The sequence below is a fragment of the Bubalus kerabau genome, chromosome 14 (assembly GCF_029407905.1).
Source record: "Bubalus kerabau isolate K-KA32 ecotype Philippines breed swamp buffalo chromosome 14, PCC_UOA_SB_1v2, whole genome shotgun sequence".
Taxonomy (NCBI): Eukaryota; Metazoa; Chordata; class Mammalia; order Artiodactyla; family Bovidae; genus Bubalus; species Bubalus kerabau.
Window position 1 is genome coordinate 11159081 of NC_073637.1, and position 20438 is coordinate 11179518.

Sequence of the window (20438 nt, forward strand, 5' to 3'; positions counted from 1 at the left end):
AGGTTTTCTTGTCTTTTTATTGGTCTGCTATTCACGTCATCTGAATCAGAGCTACATTCTGAAGAACTATCATCTTCTGAGACACTGGTATATATGTCACTCAGATAGTCAGAGAAAGTATCTGCATAAAATTCACCAAAAAATTCTTCTTCACCCAAAATTTCACGATGCATCATTTTTAAAATTTTTATGGTAATAAATTTGCATATGTAATATACACAGGGTTGGAACAAAAACCTAATAGAGAAAAATGTGAATAATGACAATATAAGTTGTATAATGAAACCTTGATCAATTTTAAGCTCTAACAACTTCACACAGTGATGTTAATTGTTTCACTCTTTAAAAACATATTGATAACATCTCCAATCAATAATGTTCAGATAACAAAAGATGTGTTAATACGTCTCTGGTCAATAATGTGTTAAGCTGACTTCTTTTTCGTCTTTGGGGTGACCTCTCCAGTGCTGACCAGAAGTCTTTGTGTGTGTGTGTGTGTGTGTGTGTGTGTGTGTGTGAATGTGTGTGTTGGCAGGGCATGGAGGGGGTGACTTTGAGATTGACGGTGCCCAAATTCTGAGGTCCCTGCCAACTTAGAGCAGTCCTAGTATATGGAGCCCCACTGGAACAGGAGGGTTTCCAGCAGAACAGTCTCACGACTCTAGGATCGTAAGAGAGCTCCAGCTTTCGTTGCCCTCCTGTCCCTTCTGGAGAGACGAGACTGGCCCTCAGCCTCCACCATCCTGGCTGGCTTCTTTCCTGATGTTGCTGCATTTTCTCTTCTGCTCATCTAACTTCTCCCATAACGTGGCCCTCATAGGAAGAGTTGTTTTGCTCTGTTTGACCAGAGGGTGGCTATCCGGTGCACGTGCATCATGCCCTCCTCATTTGAAACAGCCTCAGACCCTGCCCTTTCACTGTGGCTGAGTCTCTCTGGGCTGAGATTTGCTGCCCTAGTGTCAGAGTGTCATAGACTCACGTCACATTTACCCTGCGTCTAGGTTTTGTTTTATTTTCTGCAAAACTGAAAAGTGGATATCTTTACACAGACAGAGAAGCCCAACCAAGGATATAGACATACTGGTATCCAGATGTCTGACCCCTAGTTTTCCCCAGGGTTTAGGCATATATGGGAGACACTTTCACATGGTCGAAAGGATACCAGCTTTTTTGGGCAGACATACTTGGTGTGGATTTAGGAACCTAATCCAAGCAGGGTAGCCGGCACAAACAAAGGTATGGAGATGTGAGAGACCACCATGAACCCAGAAAACCACATGTGCTTCTAGAAGGTTCCCTAGGACCAGGTCACAGAGGGTTTTCAGAAGCTTGGACGTGGCCCACTGGATAAACATTCCAAGTGTCTTCCTTGTACCCTGATGCCCTTGCAAAAACAAACCAGCTAAACAGCTCTGTGGTTGCCATCTTTTGAGAAAGGCTAGACTTCATTGGTAAAAGTGACAGCCCCAGGGCATAGTACATTAAAGGCCCTGAGAGTCCTGCAGTAGTAAACCTGTTTAATTGATTCTTTTTCTAATTTACTGGATCACGGGATCCTTTGTGCTTGCTAGTCCCCTGCAGTGCAGTGGGGACATAATAGATCCTGGAGCTCTGGGGAGGAACACTGAAGGGAATGCGAATGAGACCAGGGCCCTCTTCCTTCCATCTTTGACCGTTTACCTTCAGGAGCCAGCTTGGCCCTTTGAGAACTGCCTCACCCCCTTGGCCTCTGCTTGCAGCTCTGGTGGACGTTTCTGGGTCTCCTCCTGACAGCAGCCCCCCATGTCTGGGGCGGTTCCCATGCTTTCCTGCACCCTACCCCAGGGCCTTCTCTGAAACTGAGGGAGGTTACTGGGCAGAGCAGCTCAGAAGTGTGGGCATGTTGATGACGCCCTCGGCCAGCAGGGGGCGGGAGCCTGTGGACAGAGACCCCAGCTCCCATCTTTCAGAGGGACGATTGTGGGAGGTGTTCTGCCTGCAGCTCTGAGGTTCCAGCAGCAGCAGCAGCCCCCACAAGACCTCTGCCCTGGCCTTTCCCCTGCCTCCCTCTCCCCTCTCTTCCGCTTCCCGAGTTCACCTCCCTTTCAGTACCCGCAGCCAGGACCCTCTCAAAGCTTGCTTGCAGGGGAAAGTGAAAGTGAAGTCTCTCAGTTGTGTCGGACTCTTTGTGACCCCATGGACTATAGTCCACCAGTGTCCTCTGTCCATGGGCTTTTTCCAGGCAAGAATACTGGAATGGGTTGCCATGCCCTCCTCCAGGGGATCTTCCCGACCCAGGGATCGAACCCCAGTCTCCCACATTGCAGGCAGATGCCTTACCGTCTGAGCCACCAGGGAAAGGGGAAACCCACAGTTAAACAGCATCTGAGCTTCAGACCGCCCCTCCACCACCTGGGCAGCCCCGATCCCCTCTCGGCCAGAGAGGGACCCCCCAAGGACCACCGCTGGAGGGTCTTGGAGCATCACTTCCCTGGGATTGGAGTGAGCGCTGGCGTCCTGCATCCAATCCCAACTCGGCCACATCCGGCTGCACGGCCCTGGAAAGGGGCTCACGCTCAGAGCTCCCGTTTCCTCACCCGTCTCAGAAGAACACGTATCCCACGGGTGTCAGGATTTAACACAGCAACTGCCCGTCTGTGGCCAACAGTGCCGTGACGGCTCCCGCGCCCTGGCCTGACCTTCTTCCCCCTCTTCCCCACCCTCCACCCTCTTTCCAGACATCTTCGTGCTGATCGCATCTGTGCCGGTGGTTGCCGTGGGAAACCAGGGCAACGTCCTGGCCACGTCCCTGCGGAGCCTGCGCTTCCTGCAGATCCTTCGGATGCTGCGAATGGACCGGAGGGGCGGCACCTGGAAGCTCCTGGGCTCGGCCATCTGCGCCCACAGCAAAGTAAGTGCTGCGGAGAAGCCGCTGGACCACCGCGCTGAAGCCGCTGGACCACCGCGCTTGCTTCCTTCCTACCCGCATCTGGTCCACGGCATGCCCTCCCAGACGGTGTCCCCGGGGGGTCCTGCCACCACTGATGGTGATGGGAAGGAGGAACGTACACACAGGTAGACCAGATGCAAACAACACTGGCCACGTCACTCAACCCTCTTTGACCGCAGTTATCCTCTTTCCAAACACAGGGATGATAATGCCGGGGCCCCTAATGCAAAGCAGTGTGGGGTGGAAGGAAGTCACCCGGGCGGGTTGGAATCCAGACTCTACTGGTGTGACTCTGGAGACTTCCTGTAACCCCTCTAGGCTTCCCTGGTGGCTCAGATGGTAAAGAATCTGCCTGCACTGCAGGAGATCCTGGTTCGATTCCTGGGTCAGGAAGATCCCCTGGAGAAGGAAAATGGCAACCCACTCCAGTATTCGTGGCTGGAGAGTCCCCCGGACAGAGGAGCCTGGCGGGCTGCAGTCCATGGGGTCGCAGAGAGTCGGACATGAGTGAGCCACTGACACACACTGTAACCACTCTGGGTCTTCTCTCCTGTGTTTATAAAACAGAAATGATATGCACTCACCTCGTAGGGTGAGAAGACTTAGAATGCACTCAGTTCATAGATATGGTGGCTCAGCTGCTGTTGTTGTTATTATGTAGTCAGAAGCACAGTGCCTGAACTTGGTATTTGATACAGATTAGCTCACCCCAGGATCAGCACTGTTCTTACCTCAGTTCAGGGATAAGGAAGCAGATACGGAAAGAGGAAGTGAGCTGCCCAGGCTGTCTGGCTTCAGAGCCCATGTTCAGTGGCTTACTAGTGGTAGCTCTTGCCTCTACAAGGCAGATGAGAAGCTAAGACCAAGAGGCCAATGTATCTGGAGCTGCCATGCTCTGCGTTTCTCTCCTATGGTTAGCCCAAACCTTTTGTACCACTTTCTTTTAACATCCCTGCCTTGGCTGGACCCTGGAGAAATGAAGGAAAACCTTTGAGTGGCAGGAAAAAAATAACACACTCAGAAGCCAGTTCGGGAGAGATCAGAGCAAAGGGCTCCTGAGATGTGTGTTCCTTAGAGCAGCAATCTCCAGCTTTTTTGGCACCAGGGACCAGTTTTGTGGAAGATCGTTTTTCTATGGACCGGGAGTGGGGGTGGTTTGGGGAGGATTCAAGTGCATTACCATTTAGCCTGTGCTTTATTTCTATTATTATTAAATCATCAGCTCCACCTCAGATCATCAGGCATTAGATCCTGGAGCTTGGGGACCCCTGCTTTAGGGGATAAAGTGAAAGCTTCCTTCACTGAGAAGAGAGCATCTTCTTGTGCCAATCTTGGTGGGTACAGTGTACACGGTTGGCACCTGGAGCAGGCCCCCGTTCCTGGGAGGATGTGCTCAGCCCTTTAACTGCTCTGAGAGTTGGCTGCTAATGTTCCCAGCTGTCCCTTCCCTGGAAAAGCACAGGAGAGCTGCCCGGCCCAGGAGCTTATATTGTTCTCAGCTTCCGCCTCCCCCCTCAGCACGGAGCACACCCTTGCTGAGCTCTTTCTTCTGCCCTGTCCGGCTCCTCTCATTCCCTCTGTTCCAAGACCCTCCCTCAATCATCATGCTTGTTGTTTAGCCACTCACTCATGTCTGACACTTTTGTGACCTCTTGGACTTTAGCCTGCCAGACTCCTCTGTCCATGGGATTCTCCAGATAAGAACACTGGAGTGGGTTGCCATTTCCTTCTCCAAGGAATCTTCCTAACCCAGGGATCGAACCTGCATCTCCTGGCAGGTGGATTCTTTACCATCTGAGCCACCAGGGCAGCCCTCACATGCTCCTAAATCTCCATCTCAAACTTTGCTTCTGGGGAACTACACCGAAAGCAGGGAGCCCGGGCCGAGTTGCCATTGAGGAGCTCAGAGTTTTCCTTATAAGTCTTAACATCATCTGCCACCCAACCTGGGCAAGCCCAGAATGCCCCTGCCAAGCTCCTGGACTCCTCCCGTTCAGGTACACACCCAGATATGTCAGCATCTCATAGTAGAATGAATAGAAGCTTAAGAGTCAGACAGCAGCTGAGTGCAAATTGCAGCTCCGCCGCCTGCGAGCCGTAAGACTTGAAGATGCTGCTCTCTTTTCATGAGAGCTTCCTCAGGGCTTAAAATGTGAATACTTCCGGCTGCTCACATGAGCCAAGGTACGTGTCAGTACCTGGCAAATAATTAGTGCTCATTAGTAGTAGCATGTATTATTCCAAACAGTACAAACAAATAACAGAAAGAAAATGAAATACTAATTTAAAACACTTAGAGTCTCACATCTGAAAACGCAGTTTCTTCCCATACATGTTTTATTCCCTGTCTGCTCCACTTCTGGCCACAGGCTCAGGAGACAGGGCTTTTTTTTTTTTTTTTTTTTTTGAGAGAGTTCTTTCTTTCTTTCTTCACCTGAACTATTTTATTATTTTATTGTTATTATTACTATTTGGCCATGCCACGTGGTGTATGGGACCCTAGTTCCCCAACCAGGGATCCAACACATGCCCCCGGCATTGGAAGCATGGAGTCTCAATCACTAGACCACCAGGGAAGTCCCTATTTTATCTGTTATCAGAGGACATGTTAGCAACACCTAAGCTGGTGTCCATGCAGCTGAACTGATTCATGGCTCTGGTGGAAATCAGGACTGAAAATGGCTGGGTAAGGCCCTCGTCCTGTTCCCTCAGATTAGAATATACGACAGTTGTATGTTTGCCATGAATACCTGGGAAAAGATGGTCCACTCCACCGCCGGACCCCACACCTGCAGCTTAGCTGGTGGAATCAGGACAGAATCACAGGTCTGCAGCTCGAGACCAAAGGCAGACAGAGCAACTGCTTGGCCAGCTCTGTGCCCCATCTTTCCCCCAGCAGTCCCGGCTGGACGAGCCCTCAGCCTTTCACTGTCCCTGAGCTCCAGCGTGGCTGTAGGCCTGGCCTTCACTTCCAGAGCAGGCAGTGTGTTCAGAAAGAATAAGCGCTTACCTGGATTTGAGTCCAGTATTTACTAACTGCAGGAGCTTAGACCTGTTCCTTCTCTGAACCTGGTGAACAAATACCACTTCATTTCTTCATTCATTCATTCAAAAAAACATGTTCTTTGGGCCAAGTTCCATGCTGGACACTCCTGGAAACCCAGAGATGAAGAGTGAGGGGCCCACACAGGGTAGGATTTTAATGCTCTTACTAAAGTTGGGATCGGCCAGACTCTGCTTCCAGAACAAATAAGCCCTGGAGTCTCTGTTCAGTTCAGTTCAGTTCAGCCGCTCAGTCGTGTCCGACTCTTTGCAACCCCATGAATCGCAGCACACCAGGCCTCCCTGTCCATTACCAACTCCCGGAGTTCACTCAAACTCATGTCCATCGAGTCGGTGATGCCATCCAGCCATCTCATCCTCTGTCGTCCCCTTCTCCTCCTGTCTCCAATCCCTCCCAGCATCAGGGTCTTTTCCAATGGGTCAACTCTTAACATGAGGTGGCCAAAGTATTGGAGTTTCAGCTTTAGCATCAGTCCTTCCAATGAACACCCAGGACTGATCTCCTTTAGAATGGACTGGTTGGATCTCCTTGCAGTCCAAGGGACTCTCAAGAGTCTTCATGCCTTAGCACAAAAATGTGGGCGTCTTCTCATGCACACGGTGTCTGATGTGGGTCGAGTGGTCCTGGTTTGTCTTGGAAATGAGCCTTGAGTCACCGAGGCAAGGGAAGCGGGCCTGCGAGCATCCTCTAGAATGGACCTAACACAGGAAGTAGCTCCCATCACTCCCACGGGCTGGACCCCAGACCCTAGGCTGCCACTTGACTGCTGGGGGGCTCAGGCGTGTGCAGGAGCCTGTGGACGTCGGGGGGCGGCCACTGCCACGGAGCGGCTGGCGAACATTGCATCAAGTCAGAATTACCTTGAATGGCCTTTGAGTGACTGCAAGGCACAGTAGGGACTCATTTCCCTCCCCAGTGACCACTGTGCCAGCTCTTCATCCCACACAGCCGGGACTTCCATACGCACATGGACAGCTGTTTCTCTGGTTCAGCATTTGGAGGCGGAGAGTATGAAAGAACGTAGTCACGCTGGAATCACACTCAACAGGGTGAAAGGTTCGTGACTGGGGAAGGACCATCCACTTCGTCCTTTCCTTCTCAAACCCTGGTGGAGTGGACACTCATGAAGGGGAAGGGCTGCTGGATTGCCTGCAGCATCTCAACCAACCTCTGTCTGCTGTGAACTCACACGAGTGCACCGGGCACATGATGCTGTGGCAAAGGTCAGACCCATAAGCAAATGAGCGTAATAGAGACTTAACATCTGTTTAGAAAATGGTGAAGACGTAGAAGGGAAAAAAAAGCTGGAAATGAAAGGTCGCTCTAGTTGGGGGAGCAAACATCCAGAAAGCTCTCATAATGGAGATGACATGGGTCTTAGGTGCCCCAGTGCTCTCGGGTTGGGCCCCCGGAGAGAGGCCGGGAGGACAGAGGACCAATGTGAGCAAAGGCTCAGCGAGATGTGATGGACCCTGGAGGCCTGCTGATTGGCCGAGGATGGTCGGATATGAGAACTCTGTCGATGTGAACGGCTTCATTCTCCGTGATGACTTGGCAGGAATGTCAGGCCTAATCTCCAGACTGTGTTTGCCCATGACCTTGACTTTCTTCTGCCCAACCTACCAGGGTAACCCTTGGAGGTGGAATAGAATGAGAGACATAGGCAGTGCCTCAGGGATCGTCATGGTCAGGGTGTGTGAAACTTCAGTGGTTTGCCCATCTTTGCCATGTCTCTGCACCCCCCTTACCGTTACCACCCTTAACATTTTTCCTTTACATCAGCTCTCTCTTGTTTTCAAGGATATCCCAGTCTATCATGCGCTCATATCCATGAAATAATAGTTTTATGTTTAATTTATACTAACATGGTTTAAATCAGTATGTGATTACTTTGTATAAAAAATGCCTATCTGCATTTGAAGTATCTATGGCACTTTTTGAAACTCTGTGGTTCAGTCCCTTCATTTTAAAAATGAAAAAACTGAGGCTGGGGAGGAGAGGTCATCTGCCCAGAGTCACAAAGTCAATTAGTGGCCGGGCTGGGTCCCCATCCACACCTCTGTCCCCTTTGCCAGGATAATTCCCCCTCCCTGTCTGTCACTTTCCAAGTGGAAAAAGCTTTATCACTGTTCTGCCCAATCCTGCATAGAATAGGGTCTCCTGAGTCCCAGGCCTTGTCTCCGAGGGAGCGGCCCGTCCCTGCTGCCTTCTTGCCTCCCCATGAAGCCTCTTGAGCTGTGATTAAGTGACCACAGAGCTCTCCCTCTCCTTCTAGAGCCATCCCCTCATTCTGTTAATGATGAAAACAATGACCCCCATTTTCCAGTGATGGGAGGTGAGGATCAGAGAAGGTGAGTAACTGGCCCGTGTCCCAGAGCTGGTAAACCTGCACTCCAGCTCCAGTGTGTCTGCCTGCAACCTCCTCCCAGCCTCCACGCAGTGACCGCTTCCCTGTCCACTGCTTGCTGTCCCAGGAGCTCATCACCGCCTGGTACATCGGGTTCCTGACGCTCATCCTGTCTTCATTTCTCGTCTACCTGGTTGAGAAAGATGTGCCGGAGGTGGATGCCCAAGGAGAAGAGATGAAAGAGGAATTTGAGACCTACGCAGATGCCCTGTGGTGGGGCCTGGTGAGTCACCACCCTGAAGGCTGCCCCATGGGGGTTGGCTGGAGGCTGGGAAGGACGTGGAGGGCATGATGTGGGCATGCGGGGCTGGGCAGCTGCATTCTTCAGCACAGGGGAGAGGAGGGCGCCTCCATTTAGGAACCCCCCCGGGAGAGGTACCCAGCAGGGTGGGCCCTTGGAAGGAGGGCTTTTCCCTAGAAGTCAGGGCTCTGATCAGTCTCGTCCCACGGTCACTCAGGGACCTTACCTGTCATTAGCCAGGCTTGGCTGTGCAGACCCAGTGGCAGATGCAGACGTGTATACCCAGACCCTCAAGCACACCTAGAGACACACGGCCCCACCCTCATCGGGCATGTGGTACTAAAGCATTGTTTAAGCACTTTACATTTATAAACACATTTTAAGTGCAAATAACTCCTATTATTAGCTCTCTGGTGGTTCAAACACTAAAGAATCTTGTCTGCAGTGCAGGAGACCTGGGTTCAATCCCTGGGTTGGGAAGATCCCCTGGAGAAGGGAATGGCTACCCACTCCAGTATTCTTGCCTGGAGAATTCCTTGGACAGAGGAGTCTGGCAGGCTATAGTCTATCAGATGGCAAAGAGTCGGACACGGCTAAGCTACTATAACATTTTCACTTTTTCAAATTGGAAAACCTGAGGCTTGAAGGGGTTGAGTCACTAATTCAAAGCTCTCTGAGCCAAGTTAGTGCTTAACCTGGGATTTGAACTCAAGCATTTGAGTTCCAGAGGCCACACTCTTAACTACTCCCATAGCCTGCCTTCCCTGTTCATAAGTAGACGTTTGCTGATAACCTACAAGTGTAAATGCACAGAGGAATATTCAACATACACCTGGACAGACACGGGCCCAGACCTTAGACACACACACCTATATACACAGTACATATAAATACATCCATGAGAGCACATACATTCAGAATCATGGCTATATACAAAGTCATGCATTTGCAAACATACACATGAATATATATGCACATACACATGTTTGCAATTCTTGAAGTACCTGTTGACTGATTGACTATAGGGAAGAAATCCTTAGCTTAGAAACAGATGTGGTCTCAAGGCTCCTATATAAGATTGCTGGTCGTTGGCACCTTCTCTCCCACGGGAGTGCTATTCTAAATGGGACAGTGCCCCTGTCAGTACAAAGGCTTATGGGTAAAGCTCGGCTGATACATCACTGACCTCCTCCCCCCTGGGAAGCCCCGTGTCTGAATGCTTCTCTTTTCAGATCACACTGGCCACCATTGGCTATGGAGACAAGACGCCCAAAACATGGGAAGGCCGTCTGATCGCAGCCACCTTTTCCTTAATTGGCGTCTCCTTTTTTGCCCTGCCAGCCGTGAGTGCTCTTACTGTTCTCCCTCGATGATGGGCAGGATCCATCACTGCCTGGCCCCAGCTCAGCCATCCAGCCTCATCTTCCACCTTCTCGTATCCTGATTTCCAGCCCCATCAACTCAATAGCTGTCCTGTCTCTGCCATAGGCTGTGTGGCTCTCTTTGCCAGGAATGATCCCCCCAAACACCTACTCCTCTTTCAAGACTCAGTTTCCTTTTTTTAAAAAAAAATTTATTGAACTATAGTTGATTTACAGTGTTGTGAACATCTGCTGTATAGCGAAGTGACATATCTATATATAGGCATTCTTTATTTAAAAGTTGGGGTATAATTGCTTTATAATGCTGCGTTACTTTCTGCTATACAGCTAAGTGAATCGGCCATATGTTTACATATATCCCCTCCTTCTTGGACCTCCCTCCCATCCCACCCTTCTAGGTCATCACAGACCACCAAGCTGAGCTCATATTCTTTTTTAAAGTATTCTTTTCTATTATGGCTTATCACAGGATATTGGATATAGTTCCTTGTGTTATACAGGGACATGTTGTTTATCCTCCAGACCCAGTTCAATGCTGCCTTCTTTAGGCTGAGTTCAGCACTCCCTCCTCTGGGTATCGCTCTGTAAAAGCATGTCTGAATCCACCTGGGATTTCAGATTCCAAATCTGCTTCCCCGGGAGAATGTGAGCCCCGTGGGGGTTTGATTATGTCTTTCACCCCATATTCCGTGCACATAGCGAGCCCTTTATATTTGTGAGTTCCCTTCTCTGCCCTGTCATCTTCTAGTTTGTGTAAAAAAAATGCATTTCCCTGAAACTCTTGATCCCTGGTAGGATAGCTTCCCCAGAGCCCAGCGCCCACCGGCGTCATAACGACAGTAATAATATGCAGCAGTGTTGAACTTGCTGTGAACTAGATTCACGCCACGTGCTTCCCCTACGCTGTCTCATTTAATCTTTGTAAAAACATTTGGAGTTTAGTGTGCATTTCTCCCCATTTTCCAAATGAGGAGACAGGCTTCACTGGGTCAGTTAAGTTTCCATAGTCACAGGGCTATTGGGTTGTAGATCCAGGCCTGCTCCTTCAAGTGTGGCTCTTAATCACAAAGCTTGCAAAGAACCTTCTGGTGTAACAACCCCTCTTCCTTGCCCTTCATCTCCTATCCTTTTGATACTGAGGCTCTTTGTCCATGGCAGCCCTCCCTTCGTCCATCGCAGCCATCCAGTGTTTTTTCCTAAGCTGTTTGACCTTGGGAAGATGACCTTTCTGACTCTCAGTTTCTTTATCTATAAAAGATAAGGGGCTGTGGGCATGGGACATGGTCTCTCAACTTGAAAGGGGTGTGCCCCCCCCACCCCACCCCTCACGTGAGAGTTTGACCTAGAAATCAAAACAGATCACAATTCGGAGAAATGCCAGCCAGAGTAAAAGTGTCACATGACAATGCAAGCGACTGAAATATTTTTTAAACTCCATTAATATTAACTGGGAATCTGTTGCACCTCCTACTCCTTACTAGGCAGTCCCTGTTACGTCATCTCATTTTTTCCTCACATAACTGTGAGGTGAGTGCTGCTATCTGACTTCCCTGTGGAAGAACCTGAGATGCAGCAGAGAAGAGGCTGGCCAGGGCCTCCCTGCTGGGAGTGGCAGAGTCGGGGATTTAACCCTAACTTCAAGGCCCCACTTAACCCGGCCTCACTGCCTGGAAGACAAAGAAGGGATCTTTTCTTCTCCCCTTCACTCGGTGTCATCACTGGGGCCTGGAGTTGGGGTGAGGCTCCAGGAGAGGCTTGGGGGAGCTGACCTCAGGGACTGACCTCTCCCTTCAGGGCATCCTGGGGTCCGGGCTAGCGCTCAAGGTACAGGAACAGCACCGCCAGAAGCACTTTGAGAAAAGGAGGAAGCCCGCTGCTGAGCTCATCCAGGTCTGTCTGCCTGGGGCTGAACTGGACGGGGCCACGCATCTGTGCATGTGTGTGTGTGTGTCTACGTCTGTGTGTGTGTGTCTATGTGTATGTGTGTGTGTCTGTGTCTGTCTATGTCTGTGTGTATGTGTGTGCATGTATCTGTGTGTGTGTGTGTGCATGCGTGCACACATGCACATCTGTATGATTCTAAAGGAGTGGGCATACTGTGATCTGGGATAGACCCAGGACCAAGCCTGCTTGCCACAACTCTGGGTGTTGCTATGGTTTACTTCTATGACTAGTCACTCTGTGTGTCCTGAAAGTGACCATCCCATCACTCTTCCATCCAAGTTCTAAGCTAGTCAAAGACTAGACACAGGACTCAGACAGGAGCCCGCCCACCAGCTGCTTCACCCTTGATGGGTGGAGAACTTGGCCTGGACTTGGGTCCACACTAGCTTTTCTCCCCTTCTATTCTCACCAGTCTTGAACGGGGAACCCACAAGGAAGAGTCAGCCTAGAGCACAGGTGTGTGGCCAACTAGCTGCAAGGAGATGTGGGCCCTTACATCTGCTCGTGATAGAGAGCTGATAAGTCCAGAGAGGGAGAGATGCCCGTGTGTGCACAGTGCCGACCAGTTCACCGTTTACCCCACCCAGCAGACGGCCGTGCAGCTGCGGGTGCGGTGTCCTGGGCTGGGAGCCGGGGCAATAGTGAGAGATGGCGGGAGGGGCAGAGTGCTCCCTCTTCTCTTTCAGAGAGAGTTCTTGCTTCGTGGTTTTACGGGCTGCTGGGAGCGGAGAGAATAGGAAGGGAGAGTGTTCTGGCTCTGGCTGCCTGCCTGGGACACACCGTCTGCATGGCCTCCCATGACACTGCCTCCAGTTGTAGTGAGTGTCCCTGCGGGGCTGACGCAGGATGGTGCACGGTGTTATCTTGCAGCTTGTAGTTCCTAAGGCAGTTCTGGTCTCCAAGAGTCTGCCCTGTTATCCTCCCCAGCCCTCAAACCATCACAGTATACAGAAGATCTAGTGTGTTAGAATCAAAACCTCACTTGCCAGACTGTCTTTTGCACCCAGAAGTGGCACAAAAGACTGTTTGTCTTCCCACCTCCTTGAGAAATCTCAAGGAATCGTGCAGCAACAGGAATCCCTGCTCCTTTCAGGGCTCTTAAACCCAGATTCCCCTCTCCACGGTAATTCACTTCTCTACCCTACCCGCTACGACGTCGATTTTCTCCATCTGAGATGATAAGGTCAAGGAGGTTTTTCTTCCCATAGGAGCTACAAAAGGCCAAGAGTCTGGCTTCCCTGGGTATGACCTCAGTGCGCACTGGACCCTGCAGTGTCCAGGGCTGACTGTTTCAAAGTTGGGGATTCTGAGTGACCTTCTGGGTGACACCAGCTCATTCCCACCCCTCATCTCTCCTCCCCAGGCTGCCTGGAGGTACTATGCTACCAACCCCAACAGGATTGATCTCGTGGCAACATGGAGGTTCTATGAATCAGTCGTCTCTTTTCCGTTCTTCAGGCAAGTGGCTGCTCAGCTGAATGCTCAGGGCATGACTCACCACCGCTTCCGTGGGTCTGTATGTGTGCCCATGGCCTTCACGGTTCCTGGAAGACATCCTGGAGGGTGGTGGTTCTCAGTCTGGGCCTCATGTTAGACTCATTAGAGCTTAAAATATCCCAATGCCCAGACCATCCCCAGGCTGATTAAATCATAATCCCAAGGGGAGGAGGCAGGTACGGGGGTGCAGCCCAGTATTTTTTGAGGCTCCCCAGATGACCTCAGGATGTCACCCAGGGTTTCCAGCTAGACAGTGTGGAGTGGCTGAAAGAGAAGGTCCGGTCAATGTTGGAGCAGGGTTAGTGGCTGAGGAAGTGAGGAGTGGGTGCAGTGGGCTATCCTGGCCATCCTGGAGGCCAGGATAGTTGTGCCTTTCACCCTCAGACCAGAAAAGGGCGGGGGAAGAAGCAACTGGGGGAGTCCTTTGGGGGCCCAGAGATGTTCTGTATTCTCAGAAGTGAGAAATTAAATGAGAGTCTTTAGGGAAAAAAATTACATTCCATTTCCAATGGCCAGCGCCTATGAAAAGGGAAGGGAAATGAATATTTATGGACATCCAGTATGCTCCTGGAATACAAGTTGACGTTGATTTAATATTCACAGGCACCCTGTGAAATAAGTCAGAGGTTCTCAGACGTTAAGATGGGTTACAGTCAGTGGGGGATGTGGACATATGGATCCTGCATCCTTCAGCAGTGTTGTGCTGTGTGCTTAGTCGCATCAGTCGTGTCTGACTCTTTGCGATCCCATGGACTGTAGCCCACCAGGCTCCTCTGTCCAAAGGATTTTCCTGGCAAGAATACTAGAGTGGGTTGCCACTTCCTCCTCCAGGGGGTCTTCCCGACCCAGGGATCGAGCCCACGTCTCCTGTGTCTCCCACATTGCAAGCAGATTTTTTACCACTGAGCCACCAGGGAAGCCCTCAATAATTTTAATGGTGTTGGAATAGTTGAAGCATCTCAAACAGGCATCCCTGGTGATTTTAACACAGGAGCCCTTGGAGACAGGCTGGGTAGTTGGTGTCACCAGGCTCCTTTTGCAAATAAGCCAACTGGGGCTTAGAAACTTTGGTCATTTTGGCCAATGTCAGCCACATCTAGGGTCCTCCAAGCCTGTGGTCACTACTTGGGTTTCTGAAACAGATTGCACCTTGCCAGGTTTTTGATCCTGGGCTCAGAGTTTTAAGTGTGTGAATGGAAGGCTGGACTGCTAGGACCCTTGAGCTGGTAGGAGAAGTAGAGGGACGCTCAGACTCATACCTGGAGTGGGAACCCACCCGCTCTGCAGCATGTTTCTGCCATATGTCTGGGTTCACAGACCATGACATGACCCAGTGCTGGACTAGTGACTCCCTCCCAGCTCCCTTTACTCTCATTATGGGATTTGTGACCAGTCTCTGAACTTGGCCTCAATATTCCCTCCACCTCCATCACCAGATTGCAGTTAAGATTTAAGGACACTGAGGACATCGAGGTCTACTGACTCATTTCCCCAGCATAAAACCTTCCAGTGGGTAACCATGACAAAGAGAAGAGGATCCAAAACCTGACCGTGACCCACAGGGCTCCAGAACCTCAGGGCCATGCTTCCCTCTCCCGGCTCAGGAGCTATGGTGCTGTCCCAAGAGAGTCTAGTGGCACACGTACCTTCTAGTCCAGGCATTCAGTCCAGCAGTATTTTTGAGCTCCTTGTATATGCTAAGGTTGGGCCAGACCATGAAGGTCACACATGACTCATGAAGGACTCTCACCTTGATCCGGAAAGGGAAGAGAAGCCACTGAAGGCAGAGAATGACATGATCAGATATGTGTTTCAGGAAAAAGACGAGAAGGGATGTGGAGGACGGATTGGACAGGCCCAGGATCAGGAAATCAGCTAACAAATGATTGCAGGATTCAAGGGAAGAGGAAATGAGGGCTTACAGGAAGGTAACAGCAGGAAGAAGAGAGAATGGAGGGAGGACCTGAAAGGGAATAAGCAGAGGCAAAGAAATTCAAGAAGTGATGAATTGTAGAGCTAAGGAGATGAGAGAAAACAAGATTCCATACTGGAATGATAGAGTTGGGTTTACTTTATCTTCTTACTTGTAATTAGATTTACTTACCCTGAAGATGGGCTTCCCAGGTGGCGCTAGTGGTACAGGACCTGCCTGCCAATGCAGGGGACATAAAAGACAGATTTGATCCCTGGGCCAGGAAGGTCCCTTAAAGAAGGGCATGGCAACCTGCTCCAGTATTCTTGCCAGGAGAATCCCATGGACAGAGGAGCTTGGCAGGGCACAGTCCACGGGGCCGCAAAGAGTCGGACACAACTTAACATGCAGGTATGCGCCCTGAAGATGCTTTCTATGATTCCTTCTGATTCTAGAATTCTATTCTGTGTGTGTATGAATTGGTCAGTCATGTCCAGCTCTTTGCGACTCCATGGACTGTAGCCCACCAGGCTCCTCTGTCCAGGGAATTCTCCAGGCAAGAATACTGGAGTATTCTTGGGTAGTATTTTGGGTTGGGTAGCCATTCCCTTCTCCAGGGGATCTTCCTGACCCAGGGATTGAATTTGAGTCTCCGGCATTGCAGGCAGATTCCTATTGTAGCTATAATCATTTCGAGTTTGGGGTAGTATCAAAATTCCTTAGGAGAGCATGAGTCTTAGAATGGGCCAGTCGCTTCTCCCGAAGAGAACAGATTGACCTTGAACTCCAAAACCAGAGCTTGTGAACCACACTGAACACTGAATCAAGATGATTTCTGTTTGCTTTGCATCCGAGGTCTTGGCAATAGGCCCATTCTTTTGGGTTGATTTATTATAAATAAGGCATTGTCCTAGCTGTCAGAGACTCGGAGGAATACTTTGTGCTGCAGACAGCTGCTGTGATATGGGAATGGCTTTTAGACTAGGAGGGAACATTTCTTTCTTTTTTTCAAGGACAAAAGTATAAAGCCACTAGAGAATTCACTTGGCAACCATTCTGAAACAAGGCAGTCCCTTGAGAAAAGAATGTTCCCCATATTCCAACCCATTCCATAGGTTTCACAGCAAAATAAAAAGTAGCTGATGGTACACTGGTATGTCTTCACTTGCTTCCTAAAGGTTTTTTATTTGATTTATTTTTAAAAAGACTTTATTGAAATAGACTTCATATACTACAAAAGGATTTCACATACCATAAAAGATACCCATTTAAAGTAACAGCTCGGTGGGTTTCAAAACATATTCACAAAGTTGGGTATTGGTCGCCACTGTCTAATTCCTGGACATTTTCATTATCCGCAAAAGAAACCCAGTGCCCTTTAGCAGTCACCCCTGGTTCCCTCTTTTACTGCAGCCCCTGCAGCCACTCATTTATTTTCTCACTCTATTCTGCCTATTCTGGATATTTCATATAAAAAATAAAATTTTGGGACTTCTCTGGTGGTCCAGTGGCTAGATTCTGTGCTCCTAATACAGCGGGCCTGAGTTCGATCCCTGGTCAGGGAACTAGAACCCACATGCCATGGCCAAATAAATAAATATAATAAATAAATAAAATGTTATGATTTCTTTTACCTAGCATAATATTTTCAAGTTTCGTCTATGTTGTCTTGTGTATCAGAACTTTATTGCTTTTATGGCAGAATAATATTTCACAATATTGACCCCATTTTATTTATCCATTCATCAGCTGATACACACTTGTGCTGTTTCTACTTTTGTGCTGTTATACCCCCATGAACATTCAAGTACCTGTTTGTGGATATGTGTTTTCAGTTCTGTTGGATGTATACCTAGGAGTGGAATAGGTAACTCTATATTGACTTTTTGAGAAGCCGTCAGACTGTTTTCCATGGTGGCTGCATGATTTTGTGATCCTCCAAAAGATCTTGAAGGATGCAGTTATGTAGCCCATTTCTAAAAGTAGTGTCATATCCATTCCAGCAAGTGTGGTTCTTTGTTACTTTGCAAGAATATGTGTGTATGTATACACACATGTACATATTGATATGTGTATGTATACATTTGTATGTTTGGGGCTACCAGTGATGAGCTGACAGAGTCAGGGCGCATTTGCTAGAGAACTTGCAGCTGTTTTGTGTCTCAGAGGCAGAGCAGGAAGATACCTCAGCGATCCTCTTCTAGATACTTTTTCAAGAGGACAGGCTCACCCCAAGTTCCAAAACTCATGGCCTTTTTTGTTTTGTTTTTATGATTACTTAGAATTATATACTCATTACTTTTGAATTTCAAAGAACCTTAGAGACTTTGAAGTCCAACCCCAATTTTAGATAAGAAGAAACAGAAGCCTCCAGCTCAGGAACTTGTTCAAGGTCACACATGATGCTGGGCACAGGAGAGACCAAACCCAGGTCTTCTGATTTGCTGGCCTATGGAGACTGAGACTTCCCAGGTGGCGCTAGGGGTAAAGAGCCCACCTGCCAGTGCAGGAGACTCTGGGTTCAATCTCTGGGTCAGGAAGATCCCCTGGAGGAGGGCATGGCAACCCACTCCAGTATTTTTGCCTGGAGTATCCCATGGACAGAGGAGCCTGGAGGGCTACAGTCCCTAGGGTCGCAAAGAGTCAGACACAACTGAAGCAACTTAGCACAGATAATGTGTAGACCTAGTAGAAATGAAGTGAAGTGAAGTCGCTCAGTCATGTCTGACTCGTAGCAACCCCATGGACTGCAGCCTACCAAGCTCCTCCATCCATGGGATTTTCCAGGCAAAAGTACTGGAGTGGGTTGCCATTTCCTTCTCCAGGGGATCTTCCCCATCCAGGGATCAAACCCGGGTCTCCTGCATTGTAGACAGACGCTTTACCGTCTGAGCCACCAGGGAAGTTCCAGTAGAAGTAGGTGGTGGGAGACTAAGGTACAGGAAGAATCTGGGGAGTAGGAGGGGGGCAGATAGTAAGTTACACATTCTCATGCACAAGCAGAGAAGTGGGCAGATGTTAAAAATCGGATGTTGTTTACCGTCAACAATAACAAAAAAATCCATGCACACTTATCAGTTCCCTAAAAGTGATATCAATAGCAGAATTGTCTATAGCTGCACTGCCCTACATGGTAACTACTTATCACAGGTGGCTGTCTAGTATCTATGGCTAATGCAACCGAGAAACAGAATTTTTAATTTTCTTTCATTTTAATTTCAATGACCATCTATGATTAGTGTCTGTCATTGCAGCTCTGGAATCATTAGATAGACAAAAGTGGAGATGAGACTAAGGCCCAAGAAACAGAAGTTACCTGACCAAAAAGACTCAGTTAATTTACTGTATAAGCAGAACTTGTTTTTTTATGAGCAGGGTCAAGATTATTGGAGTTCTTAGAAATGGAGAAGAAGGACAATATGCAGTACTCTTTCTCTAGGGCTGAATAACGTTAGATCTGTTTTCATAAGTGCTGTGTGCACATGCTAAGTCGCTTCAGTCGTGTCCAATTCTTTGAGACCCCATGGACCGTAGCCCGCCAGGCTCCTCTGTCCATGGAATTCTCCAGGCAAGAGTACTGGAGTGTGTTGCCATGCCCTCCTCCAGGGGATCTTCCCAACCCAGGAATCGGTCTCTTAGGTCTCCTTCATTGGCAGGCAGGTTCTTTACCACTAGCACCACCTGGGAAGCCCTTTATATGTACTATCTCATTTAATCCCTGATTCCCTGATCTGTCCCCACCACCTAACAGGTCACCTAAACCCAGCACAAGGTGTGGGACAGAGTAGGTGCTCAGGAACCATTTTTTGGATGAATAAATCAGTAGTTCCCATCCTTTTGGGCACCAGGGACAGGCTACGTGGAAGATAGTTTTTCCCCAGACTGGGTGGTGGGATGGGGGTGGTTTCAGAATGATTTAAGCACATTACATTTTTCGCGCACTTTATTTTTAATCTAATGCCACCACTCATCTGACAGGAGGTACCAGTCCGTGGCCCTGAGGTTGGGGAACTCTGGAATAAATGAATGAATGGCTGAGAGGGATCTTGGAATTCAGAACCAGGCCTGTTAGGTTGCAGGAGGGGTCTAAGGGTCTGCCTGGGGAACCCCAACTCATTCATGGGTCCCCCTCTAATGTGCCATTTTGCCTTGCTCCTGCATCTTCAGCAAAGGAAGCTTGCAAACAGATTTTGGGGAGAGGAGAAGCAGTTGCATGTAATTTATGCTTTATTTTTTTCTCCTCGTAGGAAAGAACAGCTGGATCCAGCAGCCAGGTACGTTTGTGATCATGAATCCTCTTCTTCCCATCACTGTGTCGGGACAGGGGGTCCAGTTGTGTATGGCCTGGGGCCCCTGGGCAGTCGTGCTGGTCATGAGATAGAGTTTTGGGGCTCGCTGAAGTTGCTGGACACCATTTTCTTCTGCCAATTTCATGTAAATTTGCTCAAGAACAACTTAATTGTGATCATAGCGGTAGCCACCTTTTGGGTGTTTCTCCTCTGGGCAGTGCCTGGAGTCCTACATATGTGGTCTCACATGGTCCTCATGTCACCAGTGAAAACTTGACTCTCCTGCTTTCATTTATGGGTTGAGGAGGTTGGGTCTTAGAGAGGTTGGGTTACTCACCTCCTGAGTCACACAGCTACTGAGTAGTAAGACCAAAATTCGAACTCAGGTCTGAATATTCAGACCATGTTATTTCCACTATAACTTGCTTCATTTGCATCTTGGGCTCAAAAAGTGTGAAAGTGTTAGTCTTTCAGTCATGTCTGATTCTTTGTGACCCCATGGATTGTAGCCCTCGAGGCTCCTCTGTCCTGGAACTCTCCAGGAATGGAGTGGGTAGCCATTCCCTTCTCCAGGGGATCTTCCTGACGCAGGAATCGAACCTGAGTCCCCTTCATTGCATGCAGATTCTTTACTATCTGAGTCACCAGGGAAGCCCTCAGAAAGTAAATCACGACTGTAATTCACAATCCCCAGTAAACCACGCTCACCACAGGCTGCTGCAGAGGCAGAGGGAGCTCAGCCGTCTTCTTTCTGGTTCCTTTTCAAAAACATG

At 49.2% G+C, this 20438-nt stretch overlaps 1 protein-coding gene across 1 annotated transcript in view; it reads left to right on the top strand.

Moving 5' to 3' along the window:
• Positions 1-20438, top strand: part of KCNQ3 (potassium voltage-gated channel subfamily Q member 3) — a 291277-nt gene that overhangs the window by 250554 nt on the left and 20285 nt on the right. Inside the window, exons 4-9 of the mRNA XM_055545745.1 lie at positions 2718-2890; positions 8468-8623; positions 9874-9984; positions 11818-11913; positions 13331-13425; positions 19624-19650. Coding sequence (XP_055401720.1) covers positions 2718-2890; positions 8468-8623; positions 9874-9984; positions 11818-11913; positions 13331-13425; positions 19624-19650 — 658 coding nt within the window. The remainder of the gene's footprint in view (positions 1-2717; positions 2891-8467; positions 8624-9873; positions 9985-11817; positions 11914-13330; positions 13426-19623; positions 19651-20438) is intronic.